Below are 21,032 nucleotides of genomic sequence, written 5' to 3'. Positions count from 1 at the left end.
CTCTCTCTCTCGCGCTCGCTCTCTCTCTCGCGCTCGCTCTCTCTCTCTCGCGCTCGCTCTCTCTCTCTCGCGCTCGCTCTCTCTCTCTCGCGCTCGCTCTCTCTCTCTCGCGCTCTCTCTCTCGCGCTCGCTCTCTCGCGCTCTCTCTCTCTCTCTCTCGCGCTCTCTCTCTCTCTCGCGCTCGCTCTCTCTCTCTCGCGCTCGCTCTCTCTCTCTCGCGCTCGCTCTCTCTCTCTCGCGCTCGCTCTCTCTCTCTCGCGCTCGCTCTCTCTCTCTCGCGCTCGCTCTCTCTCTCTCGCGCTCGCTCTCTCTCTCTCGCGCTCGCTCTCTCGCGCTCGCGCTCGCTCTCTCGCGCTCGCTCTCTCTCTCTCTCGCGCTCGCTCTCTCTCTCTCTCGCGCTCGCTCTCTCTCTCTCTCGCGCTCGCTCTCTCTCTCTCTCGCGCTCGCTCTCTCTCTCTCCTCGCTCTCTCTCTCTCTCGCGCTCGCTCTCTCTCTCTCCTCGCTCTCTCTCTCTCCTCGCTCTCTCTCTCTCCTCGCTCTCTCTCTCTCTCGCGCTCGCTCTCTCGCTCGCGCTCGCTCTCTCTCTCTCTCGCGCTCGCTCTCTCTCTCTCTCGCGCTCGCTCTCTCTCTCTCTCGCGCTCGCTCTCTCTCTCTCTCGCGCTCGCTCTCTCTCTCTCTCGCGCTCGCTCTCTCTCTCTCTCGCGCTCGCTCTCTCTCTCTCTCGCGCTCGCTCTCTCTCTCTCGCGCTCGCTCTCTCTCTCTCGCGCTCGCTCTCTCTCTCTCTCGCGCTCGCTCTCTCTCTCTCGCGCTCGCTCTCCCTCTCTCTCGCGCTCGCTCTCTCCCTCTCTCTCGCGCTCGCTCTCTCTCTCTCTCTCGCGCTCGCTCTCTCTCTCTCTCTCGCGCTCTCTCTCTCTCTCTCGCGCTCGCTCTCTCTCTCTCTCTCGCGCTCGCTCTCTCTCTCTCTCGCGCTCGCTCTCTCTCTCTCTCGCGCTCGCTCTCTCTCTCGCGCTCGCTCTCTCTCTCTCGCGCTCGCTCTCTCTCTCTCTCGCGCTCGCTCTCTCTCTCTCTCGCGCTCGCTCTCTCTCTCTCTCGCGCTCGCTCTCTCTCTCGCGCTCGCTCTCTCTCTCTCTCGCGCTCGCTCTCTCTCTCTCTCTCGCGCTCGCTCTCTCTCTCTCTCTCGCGCTCGCTCTCTCTCTCTCTCTCGCGCTCGCTCTCTCTCTCTCTCTCGCGCTCGCTCTCTCTCTCTCTCTCGCGCTCGCTCTCTCTCGCGCTCGCTCTCTCTCTCTCTCTCGCGCTCGCTCTCTCTCTCTCTCTCGCGCTCGCTCTCTCTCTCTCTCTCTCGCGCTCGCTCTCTCTCTCTCTCTCTCGCGCTCGCTCTCTCTCTCTCTCTCTCGCTCTCTCTCTCTCTCTCTCTCTCGCGCTCGCTCTCTCTCTCTCTCTCTCTCTCTCTCTCGCGCTCTCTCTCTCTCGCTCGCTCGCTCTCTCTCTCTCTCGCGCTCGCTCGCTCGCTCTCTCTCTCTCTCTCGCGCGCGCTCGCTCTCTCTCTCTCTCTCTCCTCCTCTCCTCTCCTCCCCCTGGAACGGCGCAGCCCAGACCTGGACGCCCGTTTTCCGCGCCACAAAGTGCGCCTAAAAAAACTCATTCTCCGGCTCCCTGCAGGTCCTCTGGAGCTGGGCGCGGCGCAGCGTGAGCTGTGGGAGGCGGAGCCAGGCCCCCCCCCCCCCATCTCCGCGACCCAGGACCCGACGCCACCTACCTGTAAATCCAGCCCGAAGTCTTGGGCCGGGCCCAGGCTCTCTCTCTCGCGCGCTCGCTCTCTCTCTCTCTCGCGCGCTCGCTCTCTCTCTCTCTCGCGCGCTCGCTCTCTCTCTCTCGCGCGCTCGCTCTCTCTCTCTCGCGCGCTCGCTCTCTCTCTCTCTCGCGCGCTCGCTCTCTCTCTCTCGCGCGCTCGCTCTCTCTCTTTCGCGCGCTCGCTCTCTCTCTCTCTCGCTCGCTCTCTCTCTCTCTCGCGCGCTCGCTCTCTCTCTCTCGCGCGCTCGCTCTCTCTCTCTCGCGCGCTCGCTCTCTCTCTCTCGCGCGCTCGCTCTCTCTCTCTCGCGCGCTCGCTCTCTCTCTCTCGCGCGCTCGCTCTCTCTCTCTCGCGCGCTCGCTCTCTCTCTCTCGCGCGCTCGCTCTCTCTCTCGCGCGCTCGCTCTCTCTCTCGCGCGCTCGCTCTCTCTCTCTCGCGCGCTCGCTCTCTCTCTCTCGCGCGCTCGCTCTCTCTCTCTCGCGCGCTCGCTCTCTCTCTCTCGCGCGCTCGCTCTCTCTCTCTCGCGCGCTCGCTCTCTCTCTCTCGCGCGCTCGCTCTCTCTCTCTCGCGCGCTCGCTCTCTCTCTCTCGCGCGCTCGCTCTCTCTCTCTCGCGCGCTCGCTCTCTCTCTCTCGCGCGCTCGCTCTCTCTCTCTCGCGCGCTCGCTCTCTCGCGCGCTCGCTCTCTCGCGCGCTCGCTCGCTCGCTCGCTCGCTCTCTCTCGCTCGAGCGCTCGCTCTCTCTCTCTCGCGCGCTCGCTCTCTCTCTCTCGCGCGCTCGCTCTCTCTCTCTCGCGCGCTCGCTCTCTCTCTCTCGCGCGCTCGCTCTCTCTCTCTCGCGCGCTCGCTCTCTCTCTCTCGCGCGCTCGCTCTCTCTCTCTCGCGCGCTCGCTCTCTCGCGCGCTCGCTCGCTCGCTCGCTCGCTCTCTCTCGCTCGAGCGCTCGCTCTCTCTCTCTCGCGCGCTCGCTCTCTCTCTCTCGCGCGCTCGCTCTCTCTCTCTCGCGCGCTCGCTCTCTCTCTCTCGCGCGCTCGCTCTCTCTCTCTCGCGCGCTCGCTCTCTCTCTCTCGCGCGCTCGCTCTCTCTCTCTCGCGCGCTCGCTCTCTCTCTCTCTCTCTCTCTCGCGCGCTCGCTCTCTCGCGCTCTCGCTCCCCTCCCCTCGCTGTCAGAAACAGTGAGAGAGACACAGACAGACAGAGACAGAGACACACTGGGGGGGGGGGGGCCGTCCCAGGACTCCTGGTGCTGCAGTCGGTAAGTAGAAAATGTTTTGTTTTATTGATAAATTTTTTAAATTTTTTTTTGATTGATTTATTGATGTATTTATCATTTATTATTGATGATGGCTCTTTATTTGCAAAACTGAAGTGTTTAATGTTTGTAAACTTCCCTTTAAACCCCCCCCCCCCCCCCCCCATTCCCTACGCCTGATTTGTAACCTACGCTGATTTTCTAAGTCTAGACAAGGTTTTTCTGAGCGTACAAAAATCTACACTTACTCCATTCTAAGTTAGTTTGGAGTATGTTTTCACTGCCTAAACTTTCAAAACGGGCGTAAGTGGCCGGACACGCCCCCTTTTGAAAAAAAAATCTGTTCCAAACTGAAACTGTTCTAACTGACTAGAACTGGAGCAAACTAAATGCCGAGCATTGCAATTTCTAAGATACTCCATTCTAAACCAGTAGCTCCAAAATAACAGGAGCAACTCAGGCCGAAACTTGGCCCCATGGAGCTGTGCCTGGTCTCCAGTTGTCTTGGACCCCCTGGCCACTGGATCAAGACCTTGTTCGGCTAAGCCTGTGTGGTTGTCGGTGTGCAGCAGCCACCCCATGTTAAAAGAACTCCCGTACAGGCATCTTCCACTTCATCAGTATGAAGTTCGGGACCTGGAACGTCAGGACCCTCATGGACAATCCCAACAGCAACAGGCCGGAACGCCGCACTGCCATAGTTGCCCGGGAACTCAGACGCTTTGACATTGACATCGAGTGGTTGGAATCTGGAATGCATTGCCTGAAAGGGTGGTGGAGGCAGACTCAATCGTGGCTTTCAAAAGGGAGCTGGACAAGTATCCGAGAAAAAAATTGCAGGGCTACGGGGAAAGGGCAGGGGAGTGAGACAAGCTGAGAGTTGGCATGGGCTCGATAGGCAGAATGGCTTCCTCCCATGCTGTAACCAACCACTCGCTGGGGAGAAATGATTTCACTGAGGGTGCTGAAGCTGTGAAGGCCAAGTCACTGAATATATTTAAGAGATAGATAGATAGATTTCTAGAAACAAAAGGCATCAAGGGGTATGGGGAAAAAGCGGGAATATAGTGTTGAGATAGAGGATCAGCCATGATCATATTGAATGGCGGTGCAGACTCGAAGGACCGAATGGCCGCCTACTGCTTCTATTTTCTGTTTCTATGAAAAGGTGTTGGTGAGCTGCCGCCTTGAACCGTTGCAGTCCATGTGGTGAAGGTACTCCCACAGTGCTGTTAGGGAGGGAGTTCCAGGATTTTGACCAAGCAGTGATGAAGGAACGGTGATATATTTCCAAGTCAGGATGCTGTGTGACTTGGAGAGGGGAACTTGGAGATGATGGTGTTCCCATGCACCTGCTGCTCTTGTCCTTCTAGGTGGTAGAGGTTGTGGGTTGGTGAGTTGCTACAATGCATCGTGTAGATGATACACACAGCAGCCACTGTACGCCGGTGGTGGAGGGAGTAAATGTTTACCGTGCTGGATGGGGTGCTGTAAGCTTTGGATCACAGGTTATACAAAAGGGTCATAGGAGTCGTCATATTATTGAGTGGTCATTCAAATATAATCAAATCTAGACATAGTAGACATCTGACCGTGACACGCCCGATCGGACAGATGGCTGGCATGCACTAACAGCTCTTCTCTGCACCGTCTGTGTTAAAAAGCTCTTCAGATATCTTATTATCTTTTATGGGGTGGGCCTGCGGTCGAAGATGGGCAGTGCTATCTAACCTGCAAGGGCTTTTCCCAAACCAAGGTGCCCAATGCTATGTCGAGTTCTTTGTCTCAACTCAGGTGAAAACCCTCCCCTGTCCCATGAGATCATACCTTTGCTTTTCTTTTGTTTGGACATCTTGTTACCCTCTCAAACAGCTTGTTTGTCCTAGGGCTCCTTGTTTAACCTCTTATCAGGGCTAGCTATGCCTGCTCGAGTGACTATTTTTGTGTTCTGACCTTGTGACAACCTCTTAGCTCTTTATACAACTCCTTATCTGATGTGATTGGAATTCTCCTGTTTTATCAACTTATCCTAGTTGTTGGGCTGGCAAACCCATTTCTTTCATGAAATCATTATTTATTTTACAATTTGCAATTTATTTTGATTCATGATTTCTTACATTGCCAATCAAGCGGGCTGCTTTGTTCCGGATGGTGTTCTGCACTTTGAGTATTGGAGCTGCACTCATCCAGGCAAGTGGAGAGTATTCCATCACACTCCTGACTTGTCCCTTGTAGATGGTGAAAAGGCTTTGAGGAGTCAGGAGGTGAGGCACTTGCCGCAGAATACCCAGCCTCTGACCTGCTCTTGTAGCCACAGTATTTATGTGGCTGGTCCAGTTAAGTTGCTGGTCACTGGTGACCTCCAGGTAGTTGATGGGGGATTCGGCGATGGTAATGCCATTGATTGTCAAGCAGCGGTGGTTAGATGCTCTTATTGAAGATTGTCATTGCCTGCACTTAAGTGACAAGTAACGGCACTTATCAGCCCAAGCCTGAATGTCATCCAGGTCTCGCTGTATGTGGGCATAACTTCATTATCTGAGGAGTTGCAAATGGAACTAAATACTGCAATCATCAGCGAACATCCCTACTTCTGACCTTATGATGGAGGGAAGGTCATTGATGAAGCAACTGAAGATGGTTGGACCTAGGACACGACCCTGAGGAACTCCTACAGTGATGTCTTGGAGCTGAGATGATTGGCCTCCAACCACCACAACCATCTTCCTTTGTGCTAGCTATGACTCCAGCCAGTGGAGAGTCATTCCCCTGATTCCCATTGACTTCAATTTTGCAAGGGCTCCTTGATGCCACACACTGGCAAATGCTGCCTTAATGTCGAGGGCAGTCACTCGCCTCGCCTCTGGATTTCAGCTCTTTTGTCCATGTTTGGACCAACAACAGCATGTATTTATATAGCACATTTAACATAGGCACTTTACAGGAGTAGTATGAGACACAATATTTGACTGAGCCACATAAGGAGAAATTAGCGCAAGTGACCAAAAGCCTAGATAACAGAAGGCATGGCCACCAATGGTTGCGTAATTATAATCAGGGATGCGCAAGAGGGCAGAATTAGATGAGCGCAGATATCTCAAGGGGTTGGGGGGCTGAAGGAGATTAGAGATAAGGAGGGGCGAAGCTATGGAGGGATTTGAAAACGAGGATGAGAATTTTGAAATCGAGGTGTTGCTTAACTGGGAGCCAATGTAGGTCAGTGAGCACAGGATTGATGGGTGAATGGTACGGGGCGAATTAGGATACGGGAAGCCGAGTTTTGGATCACCTCTAGTTTACGTAGGATAGAATGTGGGAGATCAGCCAGGAATGTGTTGGAATAGTAAAGGCTAGGATGAGGGCTTCAGCAGCAGATAAGCTGAGGCAAGGGCAGAGACGAGTGATGTTAGAGGAGGAAATAGGCGGTCATAGTTATACTGTGGATATGTGGTCAAAAGCTCATTTCAGAGGCAGATATGACACCAAGGTTGCGAACAGTGTGGTTCAGCCTCAAAGAAGTTGGTGAGCGGGATGGAGTCGGTGGCTTGGGAACAGAGTTTGGTGGGGTCTGAAAACAATGGCTTCGGTCTTCCCAATGTTTAATTTTAGAAAATTTCTGCTCATCCAGAGCTGGATGTCAGACAACCACACTGACAATTTAGAGACCGTGGAGAGGTCGAGAGAAGTGGTGGTGAGGTAGAGCTGGTGTCGTTAGTGTTTTTGTGGAAACTGACGCTGTTTTCGGGTGATGTCGCCAAGGGGCAACATGTAGATGAGAAATAGGAGGGGGCCAAGGATAGATTCTTGGGGGACACCAGATGTAATGATGTGAGAGCGGGAAGAAACCAAAGCTGTAATGAGGTCTGGAGCCGAGTGGTCCTAGCGGCACCCAAACTGAGCATCGGTGAGCAGGTTATTGGTGAGTAAGTGCCGCTTGATAGCACTATCGATAACACCTTCCATCACTTTGCTGCTGATTGAGAGTAGACTGATGGGGTGGCAATTGGCCTGATTGGATTTGTCTTGTATTTTGTGAGCAGGACCTACCTGGGCAGTTTTCCGCATAGTCTGATAGATGCCAGTGCTGTAGCTGTACTGGAACAGCTTGGCTAGAGGCGTGGCCTGTTCTGGAATACACCTCTTCAGCACGATGGGGGCATAGCCGTTGCTGTATCCAGTGCACTCAGCTGTTTCTTGATACCAGGTGGAGTGAATCAAATTGGCTGAAGACTGGCTTCTGTGATGGTGGGGACGTCTGGAGGAGGCCGAGATTGATCAACCACTCAGAACTTCTGGCTGAAGATGGTTGCAAATGCCTTGTCTTTTGCACTTGCGTGCTAGGCTCCACCATTATCAAACATGGGAATGTTCGTGGAGCCTCCTCCTCCTGTCAGTTGTTTAATGGTCCACCACCATTCATAACATACGAAATAGGAGCAGGAGTAGGCCATTTGGCCCCTCAAGTCTGCTTTGCCATTTAATAAAGATCATGGCTGATCTGATCATGGACTCAGCTCCACTTCCCTACTTGCTCATCACTCTTTATTCCCTTATCCCTCAAAAATCTGTCCATCTCCACCGTAAAGATATTCAATGACACAACCTTCACAGCTCTCTGGGGCAGAGAATTCCATAGATTTACAATCCTCAAGAAATTTCTCCTCATCTGTTTTAAATGGGCGGCCCCTAGTTTTAGCTTCCCCTGAGTGGAAATATCCTCTCTGTATCCACCTTGTCAAGCCCCCTCATTATCTTATATGTTTCGATAAGATCACACCTCATTCTTCTGAACTCCAATGAGTATAGGCCCAACCTACTCAACCTATCGTCATAAGTCAATCCCCTCCTCTCTGGAATCAACCTAGTGAACCTTCTCTGAACGGCCTCCAATGCAAGTATATCATTCCTTAAATACGGAGACCAAAACTGTACGCAGTACTCTAGGTGTGGCCTCACCAATACCCTGTACAGTTGTAGCAGGACTTCTCTGCTTTTATACTCTCTCCCCCTTGCAATAAAGGCCAACATTTCATTTTCCTTCCTAATTACTTGCAGTACCTGCATACTAACTTTTTGTGTTTCATGTTTTCAGGTCCCTCTGTAGTGCAGCACTTTGCAATTTTTCTCCATTTAAATTATAATTTGGCGCTTCTATTTTTTTCTGCTAAAGTGAATAAGCTCTCACATATTCCATCTGCCAAATGTTTGCCCACTCACTTAGCCTGTCTATATCCCTTCGCAGAATTTTTGCGTCGTCACAATTTGCTTTTGCACCCATCTTTACATCATCAGCAAACTTGGCTACATTACACTCTGTCTCTTCTTGCAAGTCATTAATATAGATTGTAAATAGTTGAGGCCCCAGCACCGCTCCCTGCGGCACCCCACTAGTCACTGCCAACCGGGCAATGACCCATTTATCCCGACTCTCTGTTTTCTGTTAGTTAGTCAATCCTCTATCCATGCTATATATTACCCCAAACCCTGTGAACTTTTATCTTGTGCAGTAACCCTGGTACCTTATCGAATGCCTGCTGGAAGTCCAAATACACCACATCCATTGGTTCCCCCTTATCCATCCTGATCGTTACATCGTCAAAGAACTCCAGCAAATTTGTCAAACATGATTTCACTTTCATAAAACCTTGCTGACTCTGCTTGATTGAATCATGCTTTTCCAAATGTCCTGCTACTGCTTCCTTAATAATGGACTCCAGCATTTTCCCAATGACAAATGTTAGGCTGACTGGTCTATAGTTTCCTGCTTTTTGTCTCCCTCCTTTTTTAAATAGCGGTGTTACATTTGCGGTTTTCCAATCTGCTGGGACCTCCCCAGAATGCAGGGAATTTTGGTAGATTACAACCAATGCATCCACTATCTCTGCAGCCACTTCTTTTAAGACCCTAGGATGCAAGCCATCAGGTCCAGGAGATTTATCTGCCTATAGTCCCATTATTTTACCGAGTACTACTTTTTTAGTGATTGTATTAAGTTCCTCCCTCCCTATAGCCCCTTGATTATCCACTATTGGCATGTTTTTAGTGAAGACCGATACAAAGTATTTGTTCAATGTCTCTGCCATTTTCCTGTTCTCGACTGGATGTTTCAGGACTGCAGATTTGTGATCTGATCTGTTGGCTGTGGGATCATTTAGCTCTGTCTATAGCCTACTGCCTCTTTTGTTTAGCATGTATGTAGTCCTATGTTGCAGCTTCCCCAGGTGGGCACCTCATTTTTAGGTATGCCTGGTGCTGCGCCTGGCATACTCTTCTACACTCCTCATTGAACCAGGGTTGGTCCCCTGGCTTGATGGTAATGGTAGAGTGACGGATATGCCGGGTCATGAGGTTAGAGATTGTGGTGGAATACAATTCTGCTGCTGATGGCCCACTGTGGCTCGTGGATGCCCAGTTTTGAGCTTCTCGATCTGTTCTGAATCAATCCCATTTAGCACGGTGGTAGTGCCACACAACACTTCGTCTCCACAGGACTGTGCGGTGGTCACTGTTACCAATACTGACGTGGATAGATGCATCTGTGATGGGTAGATTGGTGAGGATGAGGTCAAGTAGGTTTTTCCTCTCATTGGTTCTTTTACCACCTGCCACAGGCTCAGTCTGGCAGCTATGTCCTTTAGGACTCTGCCCACTCGGTCAGTAGTGGTGCTATCAAGCCAGTCTTGGTGATAGACATTGGAGTCCCCCACCCAGAGTACATTGTGTACCCTTGCTATGCCCTCAGTGCTTCTTCCAAGTAGAATTGAACATGGAGGAGTACTGATCCATCAGCTGAGGGAGGGCGGTAGGTAGCAATCAGCATGAGGTTTCCTTGTCCATGTTTGACCTGAAGCCATGAGACTTCTAGAGTCAATGTTGAGGACTCCCAGGGCCTCTCCATTCCAACTGTGCTGCCACCTGTAGTGGGTTTGAACTGCTTGCTGGTGGGATAGGACATACCCAGGGATGGTGATGGAGGAGTCTGGGACATTGGCTGAAGGTATGATTCTGAGTATAACTGTCAGGCTGTTGCTTGACTAGTCTGTGGGACAGCTCTCTAAAATGTTGGCACAAGTCCCCAGATGTTAGTGAGGAGGACTTTGCAGGGTCGACTGGGCTGGTGTGCCGTTGTCATGTCCGAAGCTGCTGCCGGATGGTCCATCCGGTTTTATTCTTTGTTGCAGCGGTTTGTTACAACTGAGTGGCTTGCTAGGCCATTTCAGAGGGCAGTTAAGAGTCAACTACAGGACGGCATAATGCCCTAAAACACGTTGGGGAAGCAGTTGGGTTTTTACAACAATCTATTAGTTTCATGGTTATCATTCCAGATTTATTTAATTGAGTTTAAATTCCACAGCGAGTTCATTCCGTGGTGGGATTTGGACTCGCATCTCTGGATTACTGATACAGTAACCACTGTGTGACCGTTCTTTAGTTATAACAGTTATAATTTGAGTACTTTATGCAGTTTCAAGCTACCAAGAGGAGAACAATACAAAACCACCTGCCCACCCAGGGACAATGGTCTGAAACTTTGATGTGATGCATCAAGCCAACATCCTCGGGTTTAACAATGACCGTCTACTGCTGATCCAAACGTGACTGCAGTATTTATAACCTGACGCAGTGTGTTAGCCAGGGTTACATAACTGAAGTAGTTGAGCTATTGTTAAGCCAGTCAGTCAAACTAGCTGTCAAAGGAACTAGTTTCCATTTTATGATTGAGGTTAGTGTTGCTAGCCTCTGCTCTTCGCCACCTTTTCCTGTTCATTACAGAGCTAGACCAAAGGAGAGTGGTATGAAAACATAAATCGGGCATTGCTGATATCTGTGAAAATCTTAATCGTTAGCATTGGAAAGGAATTTTTTTTAAGCAGAGAACCAAATCCTTGCCTTGCAGCACTGCTGCAGAAGATAATTTTATGACATCTGTGGGAGGTTGCAATGTCTGTACACGGGTTATTTGAAATCGCTACAGAGATGGAGGGGACAGCCCATTCATGCAATGCATTTGTGTTTTAAACTTGATTTCACGTCTGTCTGCCATTTTGTACACAGCAGGTTACCAAACTTGCAGACGGTTTTGGTATTGAATGTAAGCTATGTGCTAGTCATTGTGGTTTCCATCCTCATTCCCTGGCAATCCTGGCCATGGTAATGATGCCGGATGCAATTTTTAGTATAGTGGAGATTCACAAACTGGACAGGAGATTGGGCCTTCCTGAGCTCCATGGCTCATACCCTGGAGTACCATACCAGGCAATGCATTCACCATGAGTCATTGGGAAAAATTGCTTTCCTTTAACATCTGTATAGTAATGCCTGTGAAGCAAGGCGTTTCAGCATTAGATAATTTTCTAATTTTCTGTTTTACCCATTGAATTTATAGCTGCAGCTAGAATTGATCGTGGTAGGGAAATAGCAATTAGTGAGAAATCTGCACAGCTTAACCTAAATGCGCAGTCTTTATTGCATGTTTTAAAGTCTCTACATTTCCCCCCCCTCTTCATTTCAATTTTAGAATCTTGTGGCAATTTTTCTTAAACGCTTAATAATGAACTGGCTGCACTCGCCTCGTAGGCTGTCAGTTATGTGGTTCCTCTCCCTCCATAGTGAGTTGTAACACGATGACTGCAGTGTATACCTATCACAGGTTGATTGCTAGCGCTGCGCTTTTCACCTGTCTCCGTTTTTATCCCAAAAATAAATATAATTATATATTTTATATATATATATATAATAGCATCCGAAATCCAGAAACCCCAGGGCCGTTCTGGATTTCGGGTATTTCCGGATTCTGGAACGTCTTTCCGACGTCCTGAAACCAGAAAGGCCCGGACCGAGGTAAGGGGAGGGGGGTGGCGGGGGCATGGCTGAACTCTAGTAATGGTCCTTGGGTGCTCCATCAATCTGAATGTACAAAGTACCATTGTAGTAATTAGACCACTGCAAGTGAGGAAGCTAATTTGTTGTCTGCTTGCAATTTCTAGACCCCTGTTATTGTTTCAGCTGTCAGTATTACTGTAATGTGTGAGGTTGTATTGTGCAGACAAAATTGAAATGGCTTTTGGTTCTTAAACTGTTTCAAACCTCCAAATGAATCGATTTTTAAAGGTGGCGGAGCAGGGAGGGGGTGGGGTCCAGCGGTAGAGCTGGGGGTGGTTCCGGGTTTTTTTGGGGGGGGGGGGTGGTTCTGGGGTTGGGGGTTCTGGGTTGGCGTTTTGGCAATTTAGTAGGTGTGGATTTTGGGGGGTGGTGGGGGGTGTATTTCCCTCTCCCTAGGCGCAACTCGCAGCGGTAATCAGTTTAAAAAAAAAAAAAAAAAATGTCCAGATTCCAGAATAGATTCCGGACGACCCCGCCACAGATCGGCCCAATTTCGGAACTCCAGATTTTGGACGCTCAACCTATATATGCAAGTTCTCGATGAAGAGAAAATGTGAAGTTCTGTGAGATTACCTTTGTTGGGCAGGAGGTACATGCCAGACTCTTCCTTGGGAGGCTAAATGAATTATAGAGATACATTCTACTGTTGAATTGTTTTTACTTGGTTTATGGAGGGAAAAGCCTTGTTTGATTACAATGCATTTTTTTCCATCTGTACCTTTTAAATCTAGTTTTATAACTTTGCCCTTACATGCAACGCAGTGAATTTTATTTTTTCAATTCCATATTGGACACGAAGGGAATCAAGGGATATGGGGATAGGTGGGAAAGTGGAGTTGAGGTTGAAGATGGGATTGAAGGCCAATAAATCCCTAGGGCCTGATAGTCTGCATCCCAGAGTACTTAAAGAAGTGACCCTAGATGGTGATCATTTTCTAACATTCTATAGACTCTGGATCAGTTCCTATGGATTGGAGGGTAGCTAATGTAACCCCACTGTTTAAAAAAGGAGGGAGAGAGAAAACAGGGAATTATAGACCGTTAGCCTGACATCGGTGGTGGGGAAAATGTTGGAATCAATTATTAAAGATGTAATAGCAACGCATTTGGAAAGCAGTGACAGGATCGATCCAAGTCAGCATAGATTTATGAAAGGGAAATCATGCTTGACAAGTCTTCTATAATTTTTTGAGGATGTAACTAGTAGAGTGGACAAGAGGGAGCCAGTTGATGTGGTGTATTTCGACTTTCAAAAGTCTTTTGACAAGGTCCCACACGAGATTAATGTGCAATATTAAAGCACATGGTATTGGGGGTAATGTACTGACGTGGATAGAGAACTGGTTGGCAGACGGGAAGCAAAGAGTAGGAAGAAACAGGTCCTTTTCAGAATGGCAGGCAGTGACTAGTGGGGTACCGCAAGTTTCAGTGCTGGGACCCCAGCTATTTACAATATACATTAATGATTTAGACTAAGGAATTTAATGTAATATCTCCAAGATTGCAGATGACACTAAGCCGGGTGGCAGTGTGAGCTGTGAGGAGGATGCTAAGAGGCTGCAGGGTGGCTTGGACAGGTTAGGTGAGTGGGCAAATACATGGCAGATGCGGTATAATGTAGATAAATGTGAGATTATCCACTGGTGGTTAAAAACAGGAAGGCAGATTATTATCTGAATTATGACAGATTCATAAAAGGGGAGGTGCAACAAGACCTGGGTGTCATGGTACATCAGTCATTGAAAGTTGGCATACAGGAACAGCAGGCGGTGAAGGCAAATGGCATGTTGACCTTCATAGCGAGAGGATTTGAGTATAGGAGCAGGGAGATCCTTACTACAGTTGTACAGGGCCTTGGTGAGGCCACACCTTGAATATTGTGTACAGTTTTGGTCTCCTAATCTGAGGAAAGGCATTCTTGCTATTGAGGGAGTGTAGCGAAGGTTCACCAGACTGATTCCCGGGATGACAGGACTGACATATGAAGAAAGACTGGATCGACTAGGCTTATATTCAGTGGAATTTAGAAGAATGAGAGGGGATCTCATAGAAACATATAAAATTCTGACTGGATTGGACAGGTTAGATGCAGGGAGAATGTTCCCGATGTTGGGGAAGTCCAGAACCAGGGGTCACAGTCTAAGGATAAGGGGTAAGCCATTTAGGACCGAGATGAAGAGAAACTTCTTCACTCAGAATTGTGAGCATGTGTAATTCTCTACCACAGGAAGTTGTTGAGGCCAGTTAGATATATTCAAAAGGGAGTTAGATGTGGCCCTTATGGCTAAAGAGATCAAAGGGGTATGGAGAGAAAGCAGGAATGGGATACTGAAGTTGCATGATCAGCCATGATATTGAATGGTGGTGCAGACTCGAAGGGCCGAATGGCCTGCTCCTACACCTATTTTCTATGTTTCTATCTTATTGAATGGCGGAGTTCTGTTTTGTACTGTTTTTTTTTCTTTCTAATTGGTTATTTTCTTTATTCACCAGTTGTATTACACAAGAACTTCTCTCGCCGATAAGTGCCTTCTGCCCAATCACACTGCAACAACCATGTGTTTCAGCTCCACCTTGGCTCCCTCGCGTACTCTTACCCCAACTGCTCCATGGCTGACTCCTTCTACCAGCTACTTTACCTCTATCTTTTCCCCCTTATCAGTCGGGCCTAAGGCTGTGATTCATGTTCCCTGGAGGTCATTGTTGATGCACCCAACTTAAAAAATAAACCGGTTTCCCCGATGGCCCTACAAGATCCATAACCCCACCCCCTCGGCCTTAAAATTATGATTGAGAGGATTGATGAAAAAAGGATAAAGTCAAGGAGGTGCAAAGATTGACATTTATAATTTTTAGTTGTAATGTTTTAATATGTACTGTGGTAACAGAGGCTGATAGTCAAGTACTTCCATCTCTTGGTTTGTTCCCATGACCATGAATGAGCTGAAAACCTACAATAATAGCCAGGGAGATGGATTTCTTGATGCTCTTTTTTCTATTTTGGGTCTCAAAATGCTTTGTTTTCCATTTGCCTTTTATTGCAGCTTCTAATTTGCTTTCTGTCCATAAACAGACTGGCTGATGTTCCAGAGGTAGTTTTTGTACTTGATTGTTGCATCAATTTAAATTTAAAAAGTTTCAGCTGAGGGAGATTGGTCAAATGGCCTTTTAGTAACAAATTCTTCCCCTTAACTATATGAAACAGGAACTGTACCCAAGTGCTTTGATTAATATCTCGCAACTGGAACCTTTTTTTAAATTGACATTGCAAGTACAAACCATCATGTACGGAAACTAGCTGTCACATTTACCAGCCTATTAAAGAGGAAACCAAATTAAAAACAAGTTTGCTTTACCTGAGAGAAGGTGGAAGATATGAAGGATTTGCACTCACAAATGACAGAGAACTTAGTGTTTTACTGTAAGCTTTCAGTATACTCCGCAATTTTTATGATATCGCTTGTTTAAATTAAAATGAATATTTGTTTCATGCACCAAAATACAGATCAAAATCGTGCAATAAAACAAATTGCATGTAGTTGAGTACCTGCATTAGAGCCAAATGGAAAAGCAGTGGTGTCCACCATATTGTAATCTCAATTTCCCCATTACACATTGTCCAGAGCACACCAGAGACTCTTGTTCACTAATCAAGTACTGAAAATGTTTAACGTTTTCTCTCAGGTTTGTTTCTCAATGCCTTATAATGGTAATTAAACTGTTTAAATTATGATTCGTCCACTTTCACGACACTATTTGTGAATGTGCTGCAAATTGGAATTTCTGCTTATCCCACTGAAATGTAACCTTGTTGGTGTTGGCCGGTGGCGCTGATACAGGTGAGGGATAGGCCAAACTATAGGTGACCAATACATCCACTGTACGTTCGCTTCCATTTCTTCTGGATGAACAGTTTTGAACTTTTTGGATCCTTTTTATATAACTAATCCTAAAGCAAGCTGTCAAGTTAGACGAACCATTAGATTTTTAGGCGATATTCTTATGTCATTGCTTATTGATTCAGGCAGATCTGATGAAAGAACATGTTGACTTTTCAACACACACATTTTAACGAACACATCAAGAATTCATCCTTATTGAAAAACCCTGTTGTCAAATATTGGGTAGAACTTGGTATCTGATTAAATATTTCTTTCTATAGATTAAAATGATCAAAGTTTGTCACTATTTTCATAAGCTGTTCACTTTAGAACATCATTTTAGTTGTCACTCTAAGCACTAATGTAAATTGGGAAGTTTACTCTGATGGCAAAAACTATAATAAGGGATGAGTGTTCACTTTCTTTATTTCGATCGTGACCACTAGTTTTAACTGTTTAAAAATTAAGAACTGTACTACTTTTCAATATTGTCTCAGTGTTGCAAATCAATTTTCCATATATTTAAAGAAATTTGAATTGGATGAAAAGACTTGGATTTATATAGCGCCTTTTACGACCAAAACACTTTACAGCCAATGAAATACTTTTGGAGTGTAGTTGCTAGATAATGTCATTGTAGTTCACCACAGAGAACCTCGGCATGCTGATTTAAAAAAAAAAGTTGAAGATCATGAAGCAATTAGACTTTGCATTGCACTGGACATCCCTTAAGCGACTTCTGTCTGTACCTGATTTGTAAAACTGTAATTGCAGGAATTGGGTTAGTTAACCAACTCACACTGCAGAAAGTGAACCATTTGCTTTACTTTGCATGCATTCGGAAACAAATAATTAATAGTCAAAATATTTGTAGACTGACAAAGTAAGCCTTTTCTTTTCAGGGAGCTATTATGAGGGGGCATAGTTTAAAGATGGTTGGTGGAAGGTTTAGAGGGGATTTGATGGGGGGGGGGGGGGCTTCTTTACGCAGAGGGTTGTGGGGATCTGAAACTCGCTGCCTGGAAGAGTGGTGGATGCAAAAACCCTCACCACTTTTAAGAGATGGTTGGATGGGCACTTTAAAGTGCAGTAACCTGAAGGGTTACGGACCTAGAGCTGGTAATTGGGATTAGACTGGATGACCTTTTGTTGGTCGGCGCAGATATAATGGTAAGTACTGCAGAGAATCGAATATGGCCAGGGTGATCTCTTGGACTTGTTTCGATCGTCTGGATGGGTCGGAGAGGAATTTTCCCAGATTTTTTTCTCCCTAAATTGGCCTGGGTTTTTATCTGGTTTTTGCATCTTCCAGGAGATCACATGGCTCCGGTTGGGATGGATTGTAGATGTTTTTAGTATAAGGGGTGTTGCAGTGGTGTGGGGCGGACTGGTTGGGCTTGGTGCTCTTTGCCTTTGTGTCATTGTTCATTACTTGTATGTAACCTTTAGGGCCGCTGACGAAGGGCCATGCGGCTTTGTCGGCCGGCGGAGACACGATGGGCCAAAATGGCCTCCTTCTGCGCTGTAAATTTCTGTGTTTCATTCTTGGTGCAGAAGTACTGCTGTGTAGTTCAATGGTGTATTAGCTCTGCTCCAGAATTTGGTGGAACATTGTTTTGTCATTTTCATTTTCGCTTTTGGTAATTTTCGTCAAAATTATAAGAAATTACTAATTTTCTTTTTCAATTTTTTTCAGCCTCGAGTGGTAGCAGGGTTCAGAGGCACAGTGCGCTATGCATCAATCAATGCACATAAAAACCGGGTATGTAAAGATGTCTTGAAAGGTTAATGCATGCAGAACATCAACTCAGCAACATGATGAAGCACAGATATTTTAGCTTGTACTTTTCCCATCTCCATGATTATGTAGTAAGACTGCAGCCAAGTGGTTGCTTTCTTTGTTCAATACCATGTATCCTAATGACTAAAGTAAAAGTAGCATTTATAACGTGCTGCAAATGCAAGTAGCAAGGCATGAACACAATTAAAAACGTTTACTCTTGTTCCATTTTGAAACCCTTCACTTTTACACGAGCCAACAAATCAATTTGAGCTGTCTGTAGATTCGTGCTCAGCTGTAGTCATCCAACCATGGGGCAGAATTTCATTTTAACCTATATTAAGAACAGCATCCAAAAAAACTAACTGCTCATCTGGAGAATGATTCAACTGTCTATATAGTGTTTAGTTACTGTATTTTCCCTGAATGTTGCACAGTCTCACTGCGTTCTGTTTTGTGGTTCCTTAATGTTTGTATCAGGTGCTCAGCATATTGAGTGTTCAATATCTGACCAGCTCCTTTCATTTCTTCTTGGGATATGGGCAACACTAGTAAGGCTGTGTTTATTGATCATCCCCAGATGACCTGAGAAGGTAGTGATAGGGCACCTTCTCTTTGAACCGCTGCAGTACACATGGTGATTGCACTTCCACAATTGTGTTAGGTCAGGGATTTGACCCAGCGGTGATGAAGAAACAATGGGAGATGTCCAAGTTAGGTTGGCGTGCGACTTGGAGGTAATGGGGCTGGAGGAGATTAGAGGTGGGGGGGGGGGGGGGGGGGGGCGGCGGGCGGCGAGGCCATGGCGGGATTTGAAAATAAGTGAGAATTTTGCTTTGCTTAAGCGGTGCTTAAACGAAAACTGCTATAGGTCAGCGAGCACAGAGGTGATGGGTGAGTGGGACTTGGTGCGAGTTAGGACACTGGGTACATAGAAACCTAGAAAATAGGTGCAGGAGTAGGCCATTCAGCCCTTTGAGCCTGCACCACCATTCAATAAGATCATGGCTGATCATTCACCCCAGTACCCCTTTCCTGCATTCTCTCCATACCCCTTGATCCCTTTAGCCGTGAGGGCCATATCTAACTCCCTCTTGAATATATCCAACAAACTGGCATCAACAACGCTCTGCAGTAGGGAATTCCACAGGTTAACAACTCTGAGTGAAGAAGTTTCTCCTCATCTCAGTCCTAAATGGCTTACCCCTTATCCTTAGACTATGTCCCCTGGTTCTGGACTTCCCCAACATCGGGAACATTCTTCCTGCATCTAACCTGTCCAATCCCATCAAAATTTTATGTTTCTATGAGATCTCCTCTCATCCTTCTAAACTCCAGTGAATACAGGCCCAGTCAATCCAGTCTCTCCTCATATGTCAGTCCTGCCATCCCGGGAATCAGTCTGGTGAACCTTCGCTGCACTCACTCAATAGCAAGATTAGGAGACCAAAACTGAACACAATATTCCAGATGAGGCCTCACTAAGGCCCTGTACAACTGCAGTAAGACCTCCCTGCTCCTATACTCAAATCCCCTAGCTATGAAGGCCAACGTACCATTTGCTGCTTTCACCGCCTGCTGTATCTGCATGCCAACTTTCAATGATGTACCATGACACCCCGGTCTCGTTGCACCTCCCCTTTTGCTAATCTGCCGCCATTCAGATAATATTCTACCTTCGTGTTTTTGCCACCAAAGTGGATAATCTCACATTTATCCACATTATACTGCATCTGCCATGCGTTTGCCCACTCACCTAACCTGTCCTGCAGCCTTTTATCGTCCTCCTCACAGCTCACACCGCCACCCAGTTTAGTGTCATCTGCAAACTTGGAGATATTGCACTCAATTCCCTCATCTAAATCATTGGATTGTTGAGTTTTGGATCACCTTTAGTTTACATAGGGTAGAATGTGGGACATACAATTATGTTTGGGTATAGATCATTGAAATCACTTTTTGTCCTCTCGTTTTACTGTGTTCAAGCATAGGGATGTGGGCTATTCTCCTACTCTCTCCTGCACCATAAAAAAACCTTCATTAATGCTCTCAAATTAATACTTAATTTCAGTTCTACTCTAAAATTCTACCCAGTTGGTTCATGGTAGATAATTCAATATTTTAAAATCCCAGAGTTTTGCAAGCAACTGATGTGGGAAGGTTTTTCTGTTTCTGCCAGTAACTGTTGAGACTACTTGTGGTGCCAATAATTATTAATATGTAAAATGTAGTGTGCTAAGAGTCCAGAAGCCAGGAATTTAAATGAGCTCCTTAACAAGTTATTATCCCATTTGATTGCCAGGAATGCATGTCCATACTTTTTAACTTTAGTTCTGCTAAGGAGATTTTTTTTTAAAAGATGCGACTCAAAAGCTCCCGGAGAGATGTGAATACTCTTTTTTTTTTTGTGAAGATATTGAAGCTGTTATGATACAGATTGAAATATAACTGATACCATAATAAAATTAAATTTAACTCAATAGCATGCTGTTTAAGTATACACCTTATTGCACTCATGACTGGGACCCATGCACAAGCTTATTTATCCTGGTCATTTGAAGGATAAATTCTGTAATCGGACCTTGAACAGCCTTTATTTGCTTACTGCTTTCCCCACTACTCAATCCTAAATACTTTTGGTATGTCTTCATGTGCTTTATAATCTATTAACACCCATGGAGAAGAGTAGAGCCATTCATAAATGCCCCCCTCAAATGTCGCTTCATGGCTTTTTCTTATGAAATTAAAGATTTATTTATTTTTCCAGTTTCTTACATAGTTACTGCACAGCTCCAGCATACAAGGCAGTGTTTGTATTGATTATCGTAATATGTATAAAAAAGGCTTCTATAGGGATTTTGTAACTTCATGAAAAATGTAACATAGTTTAAGTAATAAAGGTTCTTTAAAGAATGCAATTGACAAATGGATTTTGCCCATTATACTGATTCCATTTTGCATTGATTGAGGTTGGGAATTTACAGGACATTTACATTAATTTTGTATACAGTGAAAGCATAGAATAGTACAGCAAGAAGGAGGCCATTTGGCCCATCGAGCCTGCATCGATTCTTTCGAAGAGTAATCCAGTTAATCCCACTTTCCCCCACTCTTTGCCCATATCCTTGCAATCTTTTCTCCTTCAGCTATTTATCCGATTCTCTCTTTTTAAGACTACTATTGAATCCACCACCCTCTCGGGCAGTGCATTCCAAATCCTCACCACTCGCTGTGTAAAATAGTTCTAGTTCTTTTGCAAATCACCTTAAATCTGTGACCCCTTGTTATCGTCCCTTCAGCCATTGGAAACAGTTCCTCTTTACTCTCTCAACTGTTCATGATTTTAAAGTCCTCTATTAAATCTCTACTCTCAGGAGAACAACCCTAGCTTCTCCAATCTATCCATGTGACTGCAATCTCTCGTCCTTGGAGTCCTTCTTAAAGTGTGGTGC

The 21,032-nt window shown here is 46.5% G+C and overlaps 1 protein-coding gene across 3 annotated transcripts in view; it reads left to right on the top strand.

Annotated features, from left to right (window-relative positions):
* LOC139263127 (tau-tubulin kinase 2-like) overlaps positions 1-21,032 on the top strand; it is a 269,673-nt gene that overhangs the window by 158,677 nt on the left and 89,964 nt on the right. For all 3 annotated transcript variants that reach the window (XM_070878715.1, XM_070878714.1, XM_070878716.1), the window contains one exon: positions 17,497-17,562. In XM_070878715.1, the coding sequence (XP_070734816.1) occupies positions 17,497-17,562 (66 nt within the window). The remainder of the gene's footprint in view (positions 1-17,496; positions 17,563-21,032) is intronic.

This window comes from Pristiophorus japonicus, chromosome 4 (genome assembly GCF_044704955.1).
Source record: "Pristiophorus japonicus isolate sPriJap1 chromosome 4, sPriJap1.hap1, whole genome shotgun sequence".
Classification (NCBI taxonomy): Eukaryota; Metazoa; Chordata; class Chondrichthyes; family Pristiophoridae; genus Pristiophorus; species Pristiophorus japonicus.
Note: the sequence above shows the minus strand (reverse complement) of the source record. Positions and strands in the feature narration are given on the sequence as shown.